This window comes from Tympanuchus pallidicinctus, unplaced genomic scaffold, assembly GCF_026119805.1.
Source record: "Tympanuchus pallidicinctus isolate F22 unplaced genomic scaffold, pur_lepc_1.0 scaffold29, whole genome shotgun sequence".
Lineage (NCBI taxonomy): Eukaryota > Metazoa > Chordata > Aves > Galliformes > Phasianidae > Tympanuchus > Tympanuchus pallidicinctus.
This window is the reverse complement of record NW_026294746.1, coordinates 5,967,934-5,987,992: the sequence shown is the minus strand read 5'-3', so window position 1 is coordinate 5,987,992 and position 20,059 is coordinate 5,967,934. Positions and strand designations below refer to the sequence as shown.

The 20,059-nt window shown below is 52.0% G+C and overlaps 1 protein-coding gene across 4 annotated transcripts in view; it reads left to right on the top strand.

The window, feature by feature from the left end:
• Positions 1 to 20,059, top strand: part of EPHB2 (EPH receptor B2) — a 103,304-nt gene that overhangs the window by 24,271 nt on the left and 58,974 nt on the right. For all 4 annotated transcript variants that reach the window (XM_052691639.1, XM_052691637.1, XM_052691638.1 and 1 more), the window contains exons 2-3: positions 7,506 to 7,570; positions 11,220 to 11,904. In XM_052691639.1, coding sequence (XP_052547599.1) covers positions 7,506 to 7,570; positions 11,220 to 11,904 — 750 coding nt within the window. The remainder of the gene's footprint in view (positions 1 to 7,505; positions 7,571 to 11,219; positions 11,905 to 20,059) is intronic.

The following is a 20,059-nucleotide window of genomic DNA, read 5'->3' as shown; positions in this document are numbered from 1 at the left end:
CCCAAGGCACAAATACTTGAATGGAATAGAGGATCATGTAGGCCAAGGGTGTTGTGGGGGAGCTGAGCTCTGGGTGCCTGGGTGGTGCAGCCCTGCAACTGCAGCTTGTGCCAGCCAGCCTTGGGGCATGAAGCAGATTATAGTGTTGTAAAGCTGCTCTCTGCCACAGGTGCTGCAGCCAGGAGCCAGCCAGGGCATCCACTGCTGCACAGCAGTGGGAGAAAGCAGGAACCGATGGCCAAGGGCTTGGTCAAGGCCAGGCTGTGTGATGGCTGTGCCACGCCATGAGCAGTACCAGGGCAGTGGGTGATGGAGGTTCCAGCTTCTGAGGGGACAGAACAACTGCACAAAGAGTTAGCAGGCATGGGGCCTCCATCCCCAGAGCTCTGCGGCTCCTGGTGAGGAAGGAAATGCCAGGGGGACACAGCTGCACCCTGCCCTTCTGGGCCAATGTGGCCTACCTGTGTCCTGCCCTTACTGGGCTTGCCCTGTTGGGATGGAACAAGAAGACATGGGCAGAGATGAGTCTTTGCTTACCCCCCTGCAACTTGTCCTGCAGACAGTGGGGCTGGTGCAACTTGCAGAGCCCGAATCATCAGTGCTGACAGTAGCAATGGCTGCTAAACGTCTGCATCTGTGCCTTCTCTGTGTGGCTACTGCATTCCCGGGAGCAGCAGGAGGGCCTCTGCTCGCTGGCATTTAGCATCTGCATTGTCTCTGCTTGCAGCCTGCCCTCGGCTGAACTCAGACCACCTACAAACGGCGGCTCCTCCTGGGGAAGATGCTACCAGCGAGGGCTGCAGTCCCTGGTGCTGCTGGAGCAGCTTTCTGGGGGCTCCAATGTGGTTATCAGGTTTCTGCTGACTGCTGGGCCAAATGGTGGCAGGAAAGCAGGAGCACAGTGTGGGCAGTGATGGCTCTGGGCAGCCTGGCAGCCAGGCTGAGCGTGATTATCACCCACAGCCAACCTAACCTGCATCTTCCACAGAGCCCCGAGCCTGAAAGATCCCAAAATCCGAGTTCCTTGTGCAGCCCAAGCCCTCTCTCAGTCTTCCCAGGTGCCGGAGCCAGGCTGTATTCCTCCTGTAAAGCGAATGAGCTGGGCAGCCCTGTCTGGCAGCGTTACTTTGTATGGATGGGTTAATTGGAAAGCAAGATGTGCTTGGATGACCTGCAGTAATTGGGCTTGTCCCCTCTTTTAGGGGAGTTTCCTACTGACTTCAAGCTTTCTGGCAATGGAGCAGCCAGCACCGTGCATGGCAGTGCCTGCGATCCCTTTGGACGGTGGTGGCTGGAGAGGCCATGGGAATGCCCACACAGCATCAGTCAGTCCTGGGTTTTGTTCCGTGGGGATGAATCCAGTTATGCAGACACACAGAGGGTGTGAGGGAGCAGGGAGTGGGGAGAGAGACTTGTGTGGGAGTGGGGAAAGCACAGTTCAGCCCAAGGCAACCGCTGTTATACTGCAGAAAAATGCAGGGGTGGTGCAGAGCTGTGGTGGTGCAGGCAGGTGCCCTGCAGGTCTCTCCTCATGGGATGCCTGCCCTGCCTGAACATCACAAGGAGATGGGTGTCAGCATCCCAGTGGACACAGCTGAGCCCCATTCTTTCCTGCTGCTGCCTCTGGGGCTGGCTTCTGCTCCACAGGGGCTCCAAAAAGTTGCAACACCTTTCCCTTGCTAGATCTGTGCAATATCTCCAGAGTTCCCCTTCTTGCCTGTTAGCCCCCAGGAGGCTGAATGTGCTCTGATGATGGAGATGCTGGGCATTGCCTCTGTTTATGGACCTCACTATCTATCTGGACCTGATTTCTCAGGGAAAGGCGCTGAAAAACAGAGTACCTGCCTGCTCCTGTGTTCTCACACACTGGGACCGCCAGCACAACTCGCTCCTGCAGCACAGCATGGCTGCCCTTGGGGTTTCCTTTGGGGCTTCAGGCCCAAGGCAGGATGCGGGCAGTCCCCATCCCGGCTCAGTCATTGCTTCGTCTCGCTCCCTATCAATCACTCTCCCTCTTGGAGTTTAAGTGGATCCCTGAGTGAAGTATCCAAAATATCCTGTAGCCGCCGGCTCACAATGCAGCGTGCTGTTACTGCGCCAGCGGGTCGGCCGGGGGGGATTGGGTTTCAGTTTGTTCCGCTGGCCATCGGCCAGGCAAAGCAAAGCTCGGTGCTGCAGGGAAAGGCCACTGGGTTTGCTCAGCCCCTCTTAGCTCTTGCTGGCAAAAATATTATAATAAGGCTCCAGTAAAGCACAGGAGGCAGAGAGGGGCCTTTCAACTTCTGGAAGGATAAATAGATCTGCAGCAAGGGCTCTTTGGGGCGGGGGGACAGACGGGTTTCTCATTAACCGCCCCTCCTGTGTAGGGATGCGGTGGCTGCGCGTGAGGCCAGGCTGGAATGGCTGTTCCAGGAGCACGTGTGCCTGCATGGAGCAGCTCAGCGTTCTGCTGGGCTGTAGCACAGAGCCTCATCCAGCCCCACTTCGGGGTCACTCCAGCATGGGTTCATCTGTTGGGGTGCGTTACTGTGGGAGATGGTGGTGAGGCAGTCTGACCTGTGTGTGCCTCGATTTGGGATTTTGCTCCATCGTTGATACTCAGGCAGCTTGTTGCCTTTGTATGTCCAACACTGAGCACAGAATCACAGAATGGCCTGGGTTGAAAAGGACCACAATGATGATCTCGTTTCAACCCCTATGCTATATTCAGGGTCAGCAGACCAGGCTGCCCAGAGCCACATCCAGCCTGGCCTTGAAAATAGCTAATAGGATCCCAGGCCAACCTCGAAGTTTTGCACCCTGTTTTCAGGAGCTGGCAGCTTTCCTGCTCGGAGGGAGGGACTGATGTGAGAAGTGCGAGGGGAAAGGAAAAAGTTGTGGGTGGAAAAATGAGGGTGGAGGCTTCAGCTATCTGTGGGGCTATTTATTTGTCCAGCTGTTTCTTTATCTGCAACGAGTTTGGAGCCTGCAGATGCAAAGGATTTACCAGGACTTCTGAGAAACTCAGGTCCAGATGGTCTAAATTGGTCGAAATTGGCAAAACTCCATGGACGTTGTTTTTCCGGACACAGAGAAGTGTGTCTGCAGTGTGCACAGATCCTCTGTTAATCCCTTCCAGCCTCTCTGCCACTATCCCTTGCTCCTGTCACTCTCCAGTCTCCTCTCTCTGGTCACAGCCAGCACTTTGTCCTCTGCTCACAAGTCTCAGGTGGAAAAAGTCATAGAATCACAGAATGGCCTGGGTTGAAAAACACCACAATGCTCATCTGGTTCCAACCCCCTGCTGTGTGCAGGTTGCCAACCAGCAGCCCAGGCTGCCCAGAGCCACATCCAGCCTGGCCTTGAATGCCTGCAGGGATGGGGCATCCACAGCCTCCTTGGGCAACCTGTTCCAGTGCCTCACCACCCTCTGGGTGAGAAAATTCCTCCTAATATCCAACCTAAACCTCCCCTGTCTCACTTTAAAACCATTCCCCCTTGTCCTATCACCATCCACCCTCATAAATAGCCGTTTCCCCTCCTGTTTGTTTGCTCCCTTCAAGTTTTGGAAGGCCACAGTGAGGTCTCCCTGCAGCCTTCCCTTCTCCAAGCCAGTGCAGTTGAGACCCCCACGCTCACTTCACTCATGGCTGAGCAGCAGGAAAGGCATCCAGAAGTGCAGGAGCCTCTCTCAGGTCAGTGCCACTGCACACCATCAGCCCACTGGTATCTGAGCATAACCATGAGCATCCCAGAGGCCACGGCGTGGTGACAGTGATGAATCTCTGCATGCAAAGTGCTCGAGCTGGATCCCAGAGCGTGGCAGAGGCTGCAGACCCTGAGATGCTCTCATAGCAGCAGTGCCTCCCCTGGCTGTGCCGGCAGCGGCCCCAGCACTGGCAGAGAGCTGCATATTGAAAGCATCTTCAAAGTGAAAAGGACAGGCACTTATCTCCTAACCATCCCGTGGGGAGCAGTGCGGTTTCTGGTGGGAGGCAGGCCAGAGTTGCGTCTGCTAGTTTCGAGCAGCTGTAGATTTATTTAGAGTGCTGTGGGTAGCATGTGAATCCGCGGATAAACACACGGGAGGGAATAACACAAACAAAGATATTGAGAAAACGCTGCTCTGGCAGGAGCATTTCACTGAGCTGCGACTGTAGGCAGCCACCCCTGCCACCCCTGGGGGCTTAGCAGTGCGTCGTCACCATCACCAAAGGGTTGATGCTCTGTGCGGGGTGAAGGGGTCCCACGTCTGGTGCCAAAACTGGAGGATGGCACCGTGAAGGAGTCAGCTGTGACAGTGAGCAAAGCTGCCAGATTTGCTGTTTGAAGCAGGGAGTTTCTCTCCTCCGTGGTTTGCGGAGCGATGGGTTTTGGGGGCTTGTCACGGCTCGTGTTGGTGATTCACATCATGTACAGCTGATGCCTTGGGACCCAGAGCTCCTGCCTTCAGCTGTGGAGGTCTGAACTGATCAGTGTGGGGAGAGAGGCAGAGGGAAGATTCTGCAGATGAGAAATACAGTGGTTCGTTGGACATCTCACCTGGTTTTATTTGCTGAAGTGTGTGCTCCCTTCGTATGGCAAAAAGCAACTTCACAAGGACGAGATGTGGAGAGTGTGAGATGCTTTCGTCCAGGTACACACGCAAGGTAGCTCTGTGGCATACCATTATTTTTGGGGTTGCCCCATCCCTGCAGATGCCCAAGGCCAGGTTGGATGGAGCTCTGGGCAGCCTGACCCGGTGGGGAGCAGCCAGCCCACAGCAGGGGTTGGGGCTGGGTGGGCTTTAGGGTCCCTTCCATCCCAAACCAGTGTGTGATTCTGTGATTATTTAGGCAGTGAGGCATTGCAGTGTGCTTTGAGGTCAAGCATCAATGAAGGAGCAAATGCACCCCCACCCTTGAAATCCAACCTGGCTTCACGTGCACATTCGCAGACAGTGCTGCTAATGAGGTTTGCTCTGATTCGTGGAGATCGGTTATTCGCGATTTTATGGAATTCAGGCAACTACTGCCAAATGCTAACATGTCAACTGATCTCCACATGCTTTCTGGACATTGGCCAGGATAGCAATTTGCTAGAAAAGATGTGCAAAAAGTCACACAAAGGGATGTTACAGCTGTGTGCTGTGGGGATGCAGTCTTGGGGTCCAACCTATGCAAAGAAAGATAAACAGGAGCCCCAGAGAAGGGGACCTGTTGTAGGATGAAAGACTCTCAGTTACTCTGGTTACCTTGGGGAAGGCTGGGAGGTGATTCATTTGCCACCCTTGAGCAGCGCAAGAGGAAAAGGAGGTTTTGGATAACAGAGTCTGAAAGTAAAAGGAAATCTAATAACTGGCAGCTGAGCAGCATAAATTCAGTTTTAAGGTAGGAGAAGATATATATTTTTATGAGAAGATAATTGACCTTTAGAAAAATCTGCTCGAAACCTGCAGTTTTCTGCTCCTTGTTACCGTGTCAAAATGGGATGTCCTTGAGCCAGCTCGGGTAGATGTGTTGCTCCAATGGACAGTCATAGAACCATTAAGGTTGGAGACGATGTTGAAATCCATCCAGTCCAACCCCAAACCATCCCACCGTGCCCACAGCCCTCAGTGCCACATCTGCACGCTGAACGCCTCCAGGGATGGTGACCCATCACCTCCTGTGCAGCTGTGCCAACACCTCTACACTCTTTCCAACAAGAAATTGTTCCTCATACCCAACGTGATTCTCCCCTACAGCATCTTAAGGCCACGTGCAACTCTTCAGCAGAGGATAAGGGGCGATGGGCAAAGTGTGCTTCAGCACTGAGCTGGAACAAAATGCAAAATGCTTCAAAAATTGTTTTTCTTTGGGGAATTACGGTATTTTAGAGTGCATCTTCTTTTGCATGACAGTCAGTGTCATCAATAGTTAGGATAAATCAACATATTTAGCATTGGTTTTTTTTAAGTAGTGCAGCTCCTAGCTAGCACTGGGTGAAGAATGTTGTTCTCCTTCTAGATCAAAGTGCCACTGGTGTTTTAATGAAAAAGCTGGATACTTTGATAAAATAAACACTGTTATTAAGCTGTGTAAACAAAGGCTCCGTTTAAAAAGAAATTTCATAAATCTGAATGACAACATTTTTGGACGAGCTGTTTTCCAGAACTCTTCGTAGTGGGAAAAAATTTGAAAAGAACTATTTTTGCTTTTTACTTTTGGAATAAAACCAAATTTTGAAATGCTGGTTTCCTGTGAACTGGAAACCGCTGGCTCTAAGCAGGAGTGAGTAACAACCCACAGTCTGAAAATGATTTACTGCCAGAAGTAGGTGCAAGGAGCATATCTATGCCGAGGCACTTTTTGGCTTACTAATGGGAAAAGGGAGTTTACATGGACTGAGTAAAAGTCATTTTGCCATCTCTGCATCTAGCCTTATCTCTTTCAGCGATGGATCTGCACAGTGCTGATCTTTTTTTCCTTCATTTTTGTTCAAAGCAGAAGGTGGAGATGCTTTTTGGGAATTTGTGGCAGGGTGTTTGGGTTTTTAGTGGTCAGGAGCAGGACACAATTATAGCCAGGAGCTCTGCGTCTCCGCTCCGGCCATGGGAAGTGGCACCGTGTTGGGTCTGTAGGCTGGTGGTTGGAGATCTTGACTGTAGTGGGTCTGTTTGCTGGATCTATTTGGTGATTGGAGGTCTTGGCTGCACTGGGGCTCCCTGTTGGGTCTGTAGGCTGGTGGTTGGAGATCTTGACTACATCAGGGCTGTCTGTGGTTCTGTTGGCTGATGACTGGAAATCTTGACTGTATCAGGGTTGTCTTTTGGGCCTGTAGGCTGATGTCTGGAGGCCTTGACTATATCAGGGCTGTCTGTTGGCTGTAGGCTGATGTCTGGAGGCCTTGACTATATCAGGGCTGTCTGTAGGCTGATGATTGGAAATCTTGACTGTATTGGGCCTGTCTGTTGAGCCTGTAGCCTGATTGCTGGAGGCCTTGACTGTATTGTGGCTGTCTATTGGATCTGTGGGCTGGTAATTGGAGATCTTGACTGTATCAGAGCTGTCTGTTGGATCTGTAGGCTGATGACTGGACATCTTGACTATATGGGTGCTCTCCTGGTGAGCAAGCTGAAGGTGGGTGTACACCCTGTACATATGGTGCTTTTTCTTGAGAGCTGCAGAGCTGTAAAAAGGGACTCTTTCCTTGCTTGTGCTGTAGTAATTGGGAGGGCAGGGAAATTGAAGCTGCAAGATGGATTTCATGTTTGTGTCTTGCTTGTGCATGCAGTGTGACCTTCCTAAGCCATCCTCTGCCGCCTTCAGTGCTGATTAGCGATAGCAGCATCTGACCTATTTCTGCCCAAATTGCCTGGAAAATTGGCTTTAATGTTGGTTTAATTTTTAAGTATGGCAAGTCCTTGAAGTGCTTTTCCTTCCTATGTGCTGCTGCATGGCCAAGGATACTGCCTACCATGCAGAAGGCAGAGAAAAAGTGTCCCACTTTTGCAAATGTAACTGGAAGGTGATGGACTGACTCCTTGTTTCCCCTTCCTCCTGCAGAGACACTGATGGACTCCACAACAGCCACGGCAGAGCTGGGCTGGATGGTGCATCCTCCCTCAGGGGTGAGTTATCCTCTTGCTTTATGGCAGCTGGGTGCCCGATCTGGGGTCTCTGACTGCAAGCAAACATAAGTGTGGAAGTCACCTGCTGACACGCTGTGGCTGAATGAAAAGATGAGGTGGAAATAGTATAATAATGGTGTTTCTGCATCCATGGAAAAGGTGCAGCCATCTCTGTGTCTCACCAGGTTTGCTTGGGACATCAGAGTGCTTCAGAGCATCCTTCCTCTCTGCCTGCAGTGGCCAGGAGCAGCTTAGGGCCGCAGTGTCCACACCCCCAGCTTGCTCCCTGTGTTCCACCAGCTGGTGCTGGGGTGGAGGTAGGGCTGGCAGGGTACCCTCGCAGTGCCCTGAGCCAAGCCATGCCTGCTGGTCTGGCGTCACACTTGCCCTCATATTACGTGCCCAAAGCCAGCCTGGCCCAAGCCCAGTGACTCTGCTTTTCCCCTTTCCCTTTCCCATTTCCCCATTTTCTTTTTCTCCTTTTCCCCTTTTCCTTTTCTCCTTCCCCTTCTTCCCTTTTCCACTTTTCTTTTTCCATTTCCCCTTTCTTTTTCCCCTTCCTTTCTTCCTCTTTTCCCTTTTCCTCTTCCCCTTTCTCTTTCCCTTCTCCCTTCCCCTTTTCCCCTTTCCCATTTTCCTTTTCCCCTTTCCTTTCCCTATCCCCTTTTCCCCTTTCCCCATTTCCTTTTCTCCTTTCCCCTTTCCCCATACCCTTTTCTTCACTTTCCCTTTCCTATTTCCTCCTTCCTTTGTTCATTATCCTCTTCCCCGTTTCCTCTTTCCCTTCCCCCTTTCTCTTTCTCTTTCCCTTTTCCCCTTTCCCTTTTCTTCCTTTTCTCTCCTCCTTTCCCTTTCTGCCTTTCCGTTTTCCATTTCCTGCTTCCCTTTTCTCCTTTCCCCTTTCCCTTCTTCCTCTTCCCTTCCCTTCCCTTCCCTTCCCTTCCCTTCCCTTCCCTTCCCTTCCCTTCCCTTCCCTTCCCTTCCCTTCCCTTCCCTTCCCTTCCCTTCCCTTCCCTTCCCTTCCCTTCCCTTCCCTTCCCTTCCCTTTCCCTTCTTTCCTTTCCTTTTTTCCTTTCCCTTCTTTCCCTTCTTTCACTTCTTTCCCTTCTTTCCCTTCTTTCCCTTCTTTCCCTTCTTTCCCTGCACCCAACCCCACCAAGGCACCAGGAGGGCTGGATGAAGACATTCCTCTAGGCCTCACCACAGACCTGACAGCAGGCCCGCTCCCCGGACCAGCCTGGCAGAAGAAAAGAAACATCCAAGCAAAGCCTGTGTTGAGGAGATTAAACCCTCCTCTGCCTGCCCGGAGCTGGGATGCAGGGCTCGGGCTCCAGCCCCATCACCATGATAAAGCCCCGCCAGCCCCGGCCTGGCCGCCGAGGGGGGATGACAGGCCCACAATGGGCCGGAGCAGAGGTCAAGTCTTTTTCTCTCCTCGCCCAGCCTTTCTTGTTTGCAGTTTTTCCATATGTAAAGCACGCCTTGCTCCCGGCTCGCCAGCCCCACAGTAATGAGGCCTGGGCCTGCTGGAAGCCGTCTCTCCGTATTATTGTGCTGCCTTCTTCTTTTGAGTTCCCGGCATGTTAATTAGAGAGCGAGGAGAAAGGGAGAGGCTTCTAATTAAGCGCTGAGGAAGAACAGGGGCTGATGCACGGAGTGACTTTCAGTGCCAGCTGTGAGAAGGAGCGGGGCGATGCAGGGTCTGAGCAGCCCCGGCTCCTGGAGCAGGTAGGGGGGTCCTGGTGGCCAACGCAGCGCTTTGGGTGAGAGCTCCGGGCAAAGCAGAGCCATGCCAGAGGAAGAAACTGATTTCCTTATATTTTGTCTGTCATTCCTCCCTAAAAATGGGGTAAATTCCTGTTTCTCTGTCCCGCTGGCACACCAAATTTATTCATGGAAAAGAAAGCAAATGCTCCCCCTGCATTCTGTGAGGATGCTCTCCTCCCCCTTTCCTTGCAACGGAAGCAGATTTGCAGCCACGGCCGATCAGAAATGGTTGGAGCTGTTTGTGGATCTTCTCTGACAGCCTTCTGTTCGGCGGTTTGTTAGCCTTGGTGTGCAAAGAGCAATCTGTCTCTCATCTCGGGAGCCTCCCTTTGCAGCCCTGAGTGCAGGGATGTGGTGACAGCAGGGCTGCACTGTGGACAAGTCCTGCACCCAGGGCAGGATTATGCTCTGCACATTGGACTTCATGTCCATGGGAAGCTGCTTGGCTTCCACTTGAGCAGGATTACGAACAAGCTCGTGAACAGCCATTCCACCTGGCTGGATAGCTTTGTGGTTCCCTTCATAAGCTTCCCCAGACCTGCCCTCCTCTCTTCTCTCCCCACTGGAGGCTGGAGTGGAGGGAGGCACCAAGGGTGTTGGGGCAGGGGAATCTCATGTGCTTGCTCTCCTCTTGCTCCATTGACAGTTGGCATCACACAAACCTAAGACAGAATGCAACGTTCATAGAATCACAGAATGGTTGGGTTGAAAAGGACATTAAAGCCCACCCAATTCCAGGCCCTGCCATGGGCTGGCTGCTCCCCTCCAGCCCAGGCTGCCCAGGGCCCATCCATGGCTATGGGCATAGAGCATCCACACTTCTCTAGGCAGCAGTGCCAGGACCTCCCTGCCCTCTGAGTAGAGAATTTCCTCCTGACATTTATCTTGAATCTCCTCTCTGTTAGTTTAAACCACAACCCCTTGTCCTATCGCTATCAGACGGTGTAAAAAATTGATCTTCCTCCTGTTTATAGGTTTGCTTTAAGTACTAGAAGGTGATGATGAGGTCTCCCCAGAGTTTTCTCTTCCCTAGGCTGAACACCCCCAGCTCCCTCAACCTTTCTTCATAGGAGATGTGCTCCTGCCCTCTGAGCATCTTCTTGTTCCTTCACCTTCACCTTCCTCCTCCCAAGGTATCCAGCAGCATATTGACCTCAATCACAGACATCCTGAAGGATTCCAGTGGGCATATCCCATCTCTGACCCTCTCTGAAGTGTCTCCCCACCCTACAAAGGGTGGAGACAGCAATGAGAGCTGAGGGATTGGACAAAAGGGCAGAGCTGAACAGGGCCAGAAGGTGCAGAAGGTGCAGGTGTGGGTGTGTTGTAGCTGCCTTGAGCTCTATGGAGACTCCTCCAGAGCTGCAGAGGGGCTTTGCTGTCCCACTGGCACCCTGCACCTTGCGTGGCGCTCAGGCTACAGCCTGGAAGGAGGTTTTACAGTCATGTTATAAAGCGGGGTCTGTCTGCCACGGTTGTAACTGTAGCGGCACCGGTGGGAATACATCTGCTGAAGGCATCGTGTTACTTAGCCACGAGGCTCTGCAGCTATGAGGAGGCCTCTGCAGGACAGTGTAGCTGACGGGCGAGAGCCCCTGCTAAAGACATTACTGTTGCAGATGGAGTGCATGGCCCCACAGTGCCCTGCCGCACTCGGACCACATGCAGGGAGGTTTTGCCATAAAGCCACCGGGGTGCCACATGGGTCAGACCCCTCTGGAGACACGTAGGGTTGGGGTGATGTGGAGGTACGATGCGGCACAGCTTCTGCTGGGACGGCGTGCCTGCGTGGTGCCTGAAAGAGGCAGAGCAGGTGGGGACCCTGTGTTTAATCCTGTGAATGTCAGTTCAGCTCGACTGACTGTTTGTGTCCTGTCTGCAGTGGGAAGAGGTGAGTGGATACGATGAGAACATGAACACCATCCGCACCTACCAGGTGTGCAACGTCTTTGAATCCAGCCAGAACAACTGGCTGCGGACCAAGTACATCCGGAGGCGAGGAGCGCACCGCATCCACGTGGAGATGAAATTCTCCGTTCGGGACTGCAGCAGCATCCCCAACGTCCCGGGTTCCTGTAAGGAGACTTTTAATCTCTATTACTACGAATCAGACTTTGACTCTGCCACCAAGACTTTTCCTAACTGGATGGAAAACCCTTGGATGAAGGTAGATACAATTGCTGCTGATGAGAGCTTCTCACAGGTGGACCTTGGTGGGCGGGTGATGAAGATTAACACCGAGGTGCGCAGTTTTGGGCCTGTCTCCAAAAATGGTTTCTACCTGGCCTTCCAGGACTATGGGGGCTGCATGTCCTTGATTGCAGTCCGTGTCTTTTACCGCAAGTGTCCCCGTGTGATCCAGAACGGGGCGGTCTTCCAGGAAACCCTTTCGGGAGCGGAGAGCACATCTCTGGTGGCAGCTCGGGGGACGTGCATCAGCAATGCAGAGGAGGTGGATGTGCCAATCAAGCTGTACTGCAATGGGGATGGAGAGTGGCTGGTGCCCATCGGCCGCTGCATGTGCAGGCCAGGCTACGAGTCGGTGGAGAATGGGACCGTCTGCAGAGGTAACCCCTTCTCTTTGCTCCTCACATGCTCATCTCGCTGCTGTGCTTGCATTGGTGCTTTTGAGGCTGTGATCTGCAAGCTGGGAGGGACCTCTCAAGGGGCTTGGGTTCCTCTCTCCATTGGAGAGGCTCTGCCTTAGCTCTGGGTCTGCAGAGCCCAGAGGTGCTGCGCAGCAGCTGCTGCCTTTTGTGCTCCCCAGGAGGGGCACTCAGCCACTGAGCTGTGCCTCTGCTCTGCAGCCACCCCCCAGCAGTCTGGGGCTGGGCTGGAACTGTGGAACAAGAGAAAGTGCAGAGAGTCCAGAAGAGAGGGAGTTTTCTTTGGTTGCACCTAAGCAGGTATGCTTGTCTGGGTGTGCGTGTATCTGGTAGTGTGCTGGGTGGATGTGCTCAGAGGTGCTGGGGTTGGGGAGAAAGAAGTGGAAGAGCTGCTGAACAGACAAAAAGAGCAAAGCAAACTGCAGCATTTGGCAAACTAATTCTTCCTCCCATTTGAGCATCAAATCCCATTATGGTTTTGATAGCATCGACACACTGAGCAGGGCTGGAATTTCTCTGAGATCAATTACAGATACGTCAGTTGGCACTGCAGAACTGTGCATGGCAGGAGCTGCTTCTCCTCTCTGCTTACTGCAGGAAGGGGTGGCTGGGCAGCACCAACTAGTATGGGGAAGGTGCTGGTGGTGGAAGTGGACTTTCCAGAGAGGGGAATGTCTGGCCACACTTGGTTGGGTCTGCAGGCCGTGCTGGTTCCTCTTCCATCACACCACCAGCAGCAGCAGAGCCGTGCAATCACAACAACCCAGTATCCATTTTTGAGAAGGCAAAGGTTGACCTGGGGTTCTCCTGCAGGACCAGGAGCAATTCTCCTTGAACCCTTGAACCCCGTGGGTTCAGTGGGGTGCCTTGGTGCTGAGGAATGCCCTGGGCCCATAGCAGGAGAAGCTGGATCAGAGTCTTTCACAGGGGCAAGAAGTGGGGGAGGACTAAAAGGGAGTCTGAGGAGGATGAGAAGAAATGTCAAAATCTGAAAGTGATGTAGGAATTACATGTTGAGGCCAAAGGAACAGAAGTGAAGCCTTCTGTGGAGATCTTCCCTTTACTACATGGCTTCTCCTTGGACTGCTCACTTGGAGGGGCATCCACCTGCAGGTCCTGCTGTGTGTGAGGATGTTTGATATCCTTGCTTGAAGCTGCTGCTTGCTGGGACACCGTGTTGCTCTTCTCTCCCCATGAGTGATGACCAAGAGTCCTTCAGCTGCAGCAGGGCTGGGGCTGCTGAGAGTCCTGCTGCAGCACAGCATGCAAAGGGAGCCTGGCTAATCCCAGATGGATGTTTTACTACGCCCAAGTGGAGCATTCGTAGCAACACAGGGAAGCCAAAATACTTCATGTCAGCTTTTCCATCTCAAGGTGTTTTTTTTTTCACTCCAGCCCTGCACAATGCTTTGCTCTGATACAGCTTCAGTTTCATGACTTGCATCGCTTCCCCAGACCCAGTGCCAGCCCAGCCAAGGGTCGGTCCCTTCGAGTGCCCATTGCAGAACCCATTTTTGTCAGCCAGAAAGGAAAGGGGCCGAGGTGGAGGGAGAGAGCAGAAGGGCTGTCTCTCCTCTTTGTGCAGCAGCAGGATTTTGGGAGGTCCGGTACCTCAGCAGCTGTTTCTGCAGCCGGTGCTGGCGCGCATGCAGCCCCACGCTCCCCACTGTCATCAATCACGCCGTGGCCGGCAGCGCGCCGTCTCCGTGGGGCAGCTCTGGCTGTGGGGCTGGATGGGCCCATGGCTCTGCAGCAGTGGAAGGATTCCTCCGGTTCCTATGGGACACGTGGGGAGCCACCAGGCAGAGATGGCACATCCTCTCTGCTCTCAGAGGGGATGGGAAGGGGCTTCATCTCTCCGACTGGGTTAAAAGCACCCTGGGGAGGGACCTGTGGGTGCAGGCCTGCATGGCTGCCCCGCTGCTGTTGCACCCCTGCCCGCCCTGCTGCATGGGCAGCGCGTGAGCCTCCTGGCTTGGGGGACTTGCTCGTACATATGGCCAGCAGGTTTTTTTTGTGTTTTGAAGGGTGGGAGGAAATCTGGGCCCTTTTCCAGAAGCAAAACAAAAGCAAATCCAAACTGGCTCTTGGAGTGAAGTGCTCTCGCACGACTCAGTAGCCTGAACGGGACGTGGCAAGGATGGCCCATGGGTGCTGCCCTGCCCATGGGCCTCGATGCACCCCAAGCGACGGTCAGCCCGGCCCCTCAGTGCGGCTGCAAGCACTGCAAGGAGTTGCTCATTTTCTCTGCTGGGCTTTTCATCTGGCTAATACAACGCGAGCCTGCTCACGGCACTGCACACAAGGGATATTTATGGAGGAAGTTCATGCATCTAACAGCTTAAGCTCCTTTAAGCTTGCAGCCCCAGCACAAAAGGATTTGGGGGCAGTTAACAATTCTGTGTGGTTAAGAGATTTTCATTTTGCTGGGCCCTGCTCGCCAATCCCGCAGGGCTCTGCACTTCGCATCGCCCCTCGGCCGCACACTGCCTGCCCCGCTCCTTCCCGCTGCGCAGCCGGGGGCCCCGCGCTGCCCAGCCCCGTCCTCCTGCTCCCGTGCTTCACCTTCTCCTGCTTTCTGCCTGCATCTTTTTTTCTCCATCCCCCTGTTCTTTGTCTGGCTGCTTTCCCCCTTCTCCCCCGCCCGTCCCTCCCAAGCAGCATATTAAGCGCATTTCTGTCTCTGCCTCCCTTATTCATTGGCTCTGCTCCGCAACAGAGGAGGCAGAGCCATTGTGCTCCTTGCTCTCTCTCTTTAGCTGGACGGCAGTCGAGCACTGCCTTTGCCTGCTCAGGGATGGCAGCTGCTGGCTGCTGAGCTCTGCTTCCATCTCCAGCTTCTCTTCCAGTTCCTGCAGACTTCTGGTGCAGTGGGCAGCCTCTTCTTTACTGTGTTCCTATAATATTGAGCACGGGGAGCCTTGGTCTCGCTGATGGTTCTATCCTGCAGAAGGTGGTGGTGTAAGAGACCCGTAGCATTGTCTCTTAGGGTCACAGTTGTTTCTGAGCTAGAGCAATAGCAAGGTGCTTTACTCCTGCTCCTTCCCTGGCGTGGAGAGCTGGGATGGAGGATGTTGGTGTCCTCACCCAATCTGTCCATCTCCATCAACCCCACAGCCCATCTCCACTAACCCAGCACTGACTGAGCCTCAGCCCAGCTCTAAAGGCAGAGGCATAGCTGCATTACTGCTGGAGCTGGTGCACGGAGCAGCCATCCCTGTCAGAGGCTGCAGAAGATGGTCTGGATTGGTTCTTGTAGGTATGGGACCTTCATGTGGGCTCTGTGAAGGATGTGTTCCCTCTGTGTTAAGGTCACATCCCATATAGACACGATACTTTGAAGATAAGCAGCTATTTGTGGCTCCATGCCTGCTTTGGTTCTGGGCCTCCACAGATAATGCAGGACCCAGCCAATAAATGGTAAGGCCCTTGGGTTAATTAAGTTCTTACAGGAAGCATTCCTGGTTGAGCTAGAGCAGATACAGCCATTTGTGATATAAGTGTTTCCAGAGGAGAGTTACCTTAAATGCTTCCAGCAGTCTTCCTGCCTCCTTACCTGCCTCCTGCTGCCTGGCACTTGGACCTCAGTGAAATGTGTCCAGCAGGGCCTCTGTTCCCATACCTGTGGTTGTTTAAGGGTAATCCCTGACCCCCTGCCCTCTTTGTGCTGAGAGCTTTTTGGCTCTCCCCAGCCTTCCAGTTGGCAGAGCCTCCATCGCATGGATCAGTGCAGTTGAGTGCTGCAGGGGGTGCTACCTTGCTCCATGACATTTCTCCATACCATTTCTCCGTACCGTCTTCATGTTAACCATTTTGGCGATGGTTTTGGGCTGTATTCTTTTGCACAGCTGTTTGCTGGGGCAGGACCTCGTCCTTTGCAGCAGGACTATGAGCAGAAAACCACTGTGGCCTGCATCCTTTTCCCAGGAGGCATGATCTGACATGTGTTTGTATTAAAATGCACATGGCTTGCTTGTACCCATCCAGATTGCTGGGTGTCAGTGACCACCATCTTCACTGTGTACCATACGACGACTTCCATGTCATCAGTTAACTTTATTAGGAACACTTTGGGCTCTCCTGGGTCACTGATAAAAATGTTAAACAGCCCAGAGCCGTGAATCAAACCTGTTGGCTCGTGTAGAAACAGACCTGCTCTCCGTGCGTTCCCTGCTTACATCTCAGACCATAGCAGCATCAGCCAGCCAAGTTTTAATGCGTTGAATGTGTGCCACAGTGTCTGCGGACCCTCTAATTTCTGAATCAAAATATCATGCGTTCCCAAGGGAAATGCTTTTCAGAAGTTTGGGTGCATTGCATTAACGCTGTTACCTCTCCCAGCCGATCTTGTAATTGCATCAAAAACCATGTGAGGCTAATTTGCCTTAATCTGTTTTCCATAAATACACATAGATTGGCACCGCTGTTACTGCGTTCCCTTAATCCTCCACTGACCGAATCCCATCTCTGGCACATCATTATTTGACTGGTACCCATGTTGCAGTGGCAGTCCTAAAATAGGCCAAACTGCCTCGTTTAACAAATAGCTTTTTCCTACATCTCTTAAACATTGCACTATTTCATGGCATATGGAAAGTGAACATTAACTGTCCGCCGGTTCCTCAGCCAACTCTTCATAAACTCGTAGGTAGATGCTGTCCTGACATACTGATTTAACAATGTTTAACTTTAGTAGCTGCTATTTAACATCTTGAGTTACTGCTGGAATGGAAAGTATTTCACCATCCTCCTCTAAGATGATTACATCACCTGGCTTCTTCCCAAGTACAAAACAGGAATTTGTCTGCCTTTTCTACAAGGTTGTTGACAATTTGAATGCTCCCAGCCCACAGTGGCTCTGTGTCATTGTGGATACCACTCTTTGGGCCATCTCCCTCTGCTGCCTTTCCATCTGCAAAGCAAGAATTCGATGTCTTTCTTTCCACTGCTCTGACTCTTCACCCTACTTGCTGACCCTTCCACACTATGAATCCTATCAGGGCTGTGGTAGGCATTGTAGCTGCTCCATATTAACCACCCCAAGCCTGTTTGGTGCACTGTGCATCAGAGGTGATGCCAACCTGTGCTTTGTACATTCCTGCATCCCATTTGGGCATCTGGAGGTCGGAGTTGAGCTGGGGGAGCCAAAAGGGCAAGGAGTGTCAAACAGGTGGGTGTGAGGCTTTTGTTTCCTGGTGGTCCGAAGCCTCAGGAGGTGATGGCCTGGCAAAGAGGTGCCCAGGTGGCTCAACACAGTGGCATCTCTTAGGCTATAAGGCACCTCTCTCTGTCCTTTGTGCTGAGTGTCCTTTGTGTTGGAAGAAGAGATGGGTATCTGAGGTTCAGTAGTGGAAGAAGGAATGGGTAGTTGTGTCTTGTGTTGGGAGAAGGGATAGGTATCTCAGGTCCACAGTTGGAAGAAGGGATGGGTTGTTGTCAAGTCCAGTGTTGGAAGAAGGGAGGGGTGTCTGAGGTTCAGTGTTGGAAGAAAGGTTGTATAGTATCTCAGGTTCCAGTGTTGGAAGAAGTGAGGGGTAACTCTCAAGCCAGTGTTGAAAGAAGGGATGGATAGTTGTCAAATCCAGTGTTGGATGAGGTTCAGTGTAGGAAGAAGGGATGGGTATCTGAGGTTCAGTGCTGGAAGAAGGGATGGGTATCTGAGATTCAGTGTAGGAAGAAGGGATGGATATCTGAGGTTCAGTGTTGGAAGAAGGGATGGGTATCTGAGATTCAGTGTAGGAAGAAGGGATGGGTATCTGAGATTCAGTGTAGGAAGAAGGGATGGGTATCTGAGATTCAGTGTAGGAAGAAGGGATGGGTATCTGAGGTTCAGTGTTGGAAGAAGGGATGGGTATCTGAGATTCAGTGTTGGAAGAAGGGATGGGTATCTGAGGTTCAGTGTTGGAAGAAGGGATGGGTATCTGAGATTCAGTGTAGGAAGAAGGGATGGGTATCTGAGGTTCAGTGTTGGAAGAAGGGATGGGTATCTGAGATTCAGTGTAGGAAGAAGGGATGGGTACCTGAGGTTCAGTGTTGGAAGAAGGGATGGGTATCTGAGGTTCAGTGTTGGAAGAAGGGATGGGTATCTGAGATTCAGTGTAGGAAGAAGGGATGGGTATCTGAGATTCAGTGTAGGAAGAAGGGATGGGTATCTGAGGTTCAGTGTAGGAAGAAGGGATGGGTATCTGAGGTTCAGTGTTGGAAGAAGGGATGGTTATCTGAGGTTCAGTGTTGGAAGAAGGGATGGGTATCTGAGGTTCAGTGTTGGAAGAAGGGATGGGTATCTGAGATTCAGTGTAGGAAGAAGGGATGGGTATCTGAGATTCAGTGTTGGAAGAAGGGATGGGTATCTGAGGCTCAGTGCTGGAAGAAGGGAGGAGTTTCTCAGCTCCAATGTTGGTAGAGAAGGAGTGGGTATCTCAGGTCCAGCAAAACCTCTGGGAGCCATCCCTAGGGTTCTCAGAGAGACGAGGTGGAGTTGTGCAGTGCACTCATCTCCCTTAGGTTGTAGCTTCCCTCTGCTCCTGCACGACCCATGCCTTTGCTTGTCAGTGATGCAGAAGCGAGGTTCCATTGGACACCTCCATGCGCACAGGCTGTGCCAAGGCCTGGATCCCTGTAGTAACACAGGGATTTTCATGGAGCTCACATCTGTGCAGATGAGAAAATTTCCCCTGACTTATTTTTGCACATGAAGCAGCATTTTGGATCAAACACTGCATTCCTCTTCTTGCTACACCCATGTGAGCTGGGAATAACTGCGCTGACTCCTCAGGAGAGCCGAATCTCTTCCTGCTTTTCCTCACTTGCTCTCATAGGCCTCCTATTTTTATTTTTCTGAGAAAACTGGTAAACATTAATAGGAACTGGAATAAATAGCTGGGATTCTGGCCCAGGCTTCTCACTCACTGTTAAATATAATAAATGGAAGGTGCTTTAACTGGTAGTTTTTAGCTTGAATGGAGGAGCTGAGAGATCTGGGGGGGCCAAGAGGCCTTTCCTATGGGTTCAGAAGTATGGAGAATCTTTGTGGGGAAAGCAGCAGATATTCTTTGTTGTCTGTAACGTAGGGAAGGCTGAGGAAAAAATGCTGGTGTTGAGCATAGTGTTTTTTGTTTGAAAATTGGGCCCAAACCAAGGGATTATTTTTAACTTTTAATTTTGGGAAATACCCTCAGACACACAGAGAGCCACTTATTTAAAGTTGGTGATGTCAGATGAACGCTCTGTAAGGGAGCTGTTATTTTACTTTGGCTGCACAAGGTAGAAAACGTACAGAAAATTTAATCTAGAAGCCATGATTAGCTTAATTAGCTCCAGGGAAACTCTTTATTGTTCCCCATATGCCTTAGCAACATAGTATATCACTGGAAAGTATGCATAAAAGCCCCCATAAAGGTTAGGAAATGGAATCAAAGTGTTTCATAGCTAACACGATTGCTGTGTTTATGTAGACCAAACTTCAAACGACGTGAAATTAGTGTTGGCCGAGCGAAATGCACACTTCTGCATGCTGTGCTGTTGGAAGGAGACCTGGGATTTGGTGACGCTGAGCAGCAGTGCTGCGTCCTTGTGTGAGTGGGAGCTGTGATTGAAGCACCATCGGGACAGAGCGGCGTGAAGGACGTGGTGCAAACAAGGAGAAGGGCTGTGAGTGCAGCACAGTGCGTCTGAGCCGGCCCCGCATCGCCGTCGTGTCTTGACATTTGGGGAACCGGTGTCTAAGAATGGAAAGGAGGAAAATAAGAGCTTGAAGGGTGTTAAAAAGAGAGCAGACAGGAAGGGAGGGATGTGGGATCTGGCCACCAGGTGCTGCGAGGCGGGACTGCAGAGCGGTGCCATATGCTTTGGGTGAGCTGTAAGTGCCTTGGGAGTGCATTTGCCAGCAGAAGAGGCCCTGAGCCAGCACCTCAGACCTCAGCACTGAGAATCTTCAACACAAGTCCTTCCCCAGGTATACAGCAGCCCCAGTGCCTGCCTGGTCCTCAAAGACAGAGCTCTTCCTTTGTGTGGTGGGTTAAAATGACACTAGCATCATCCTGTGGTCCTTGGAGGCAGCCTGGGATTGTGGATTTGGGACAGTTTACCTCCAGTTTACCTTGAAGTAAATGTGCGT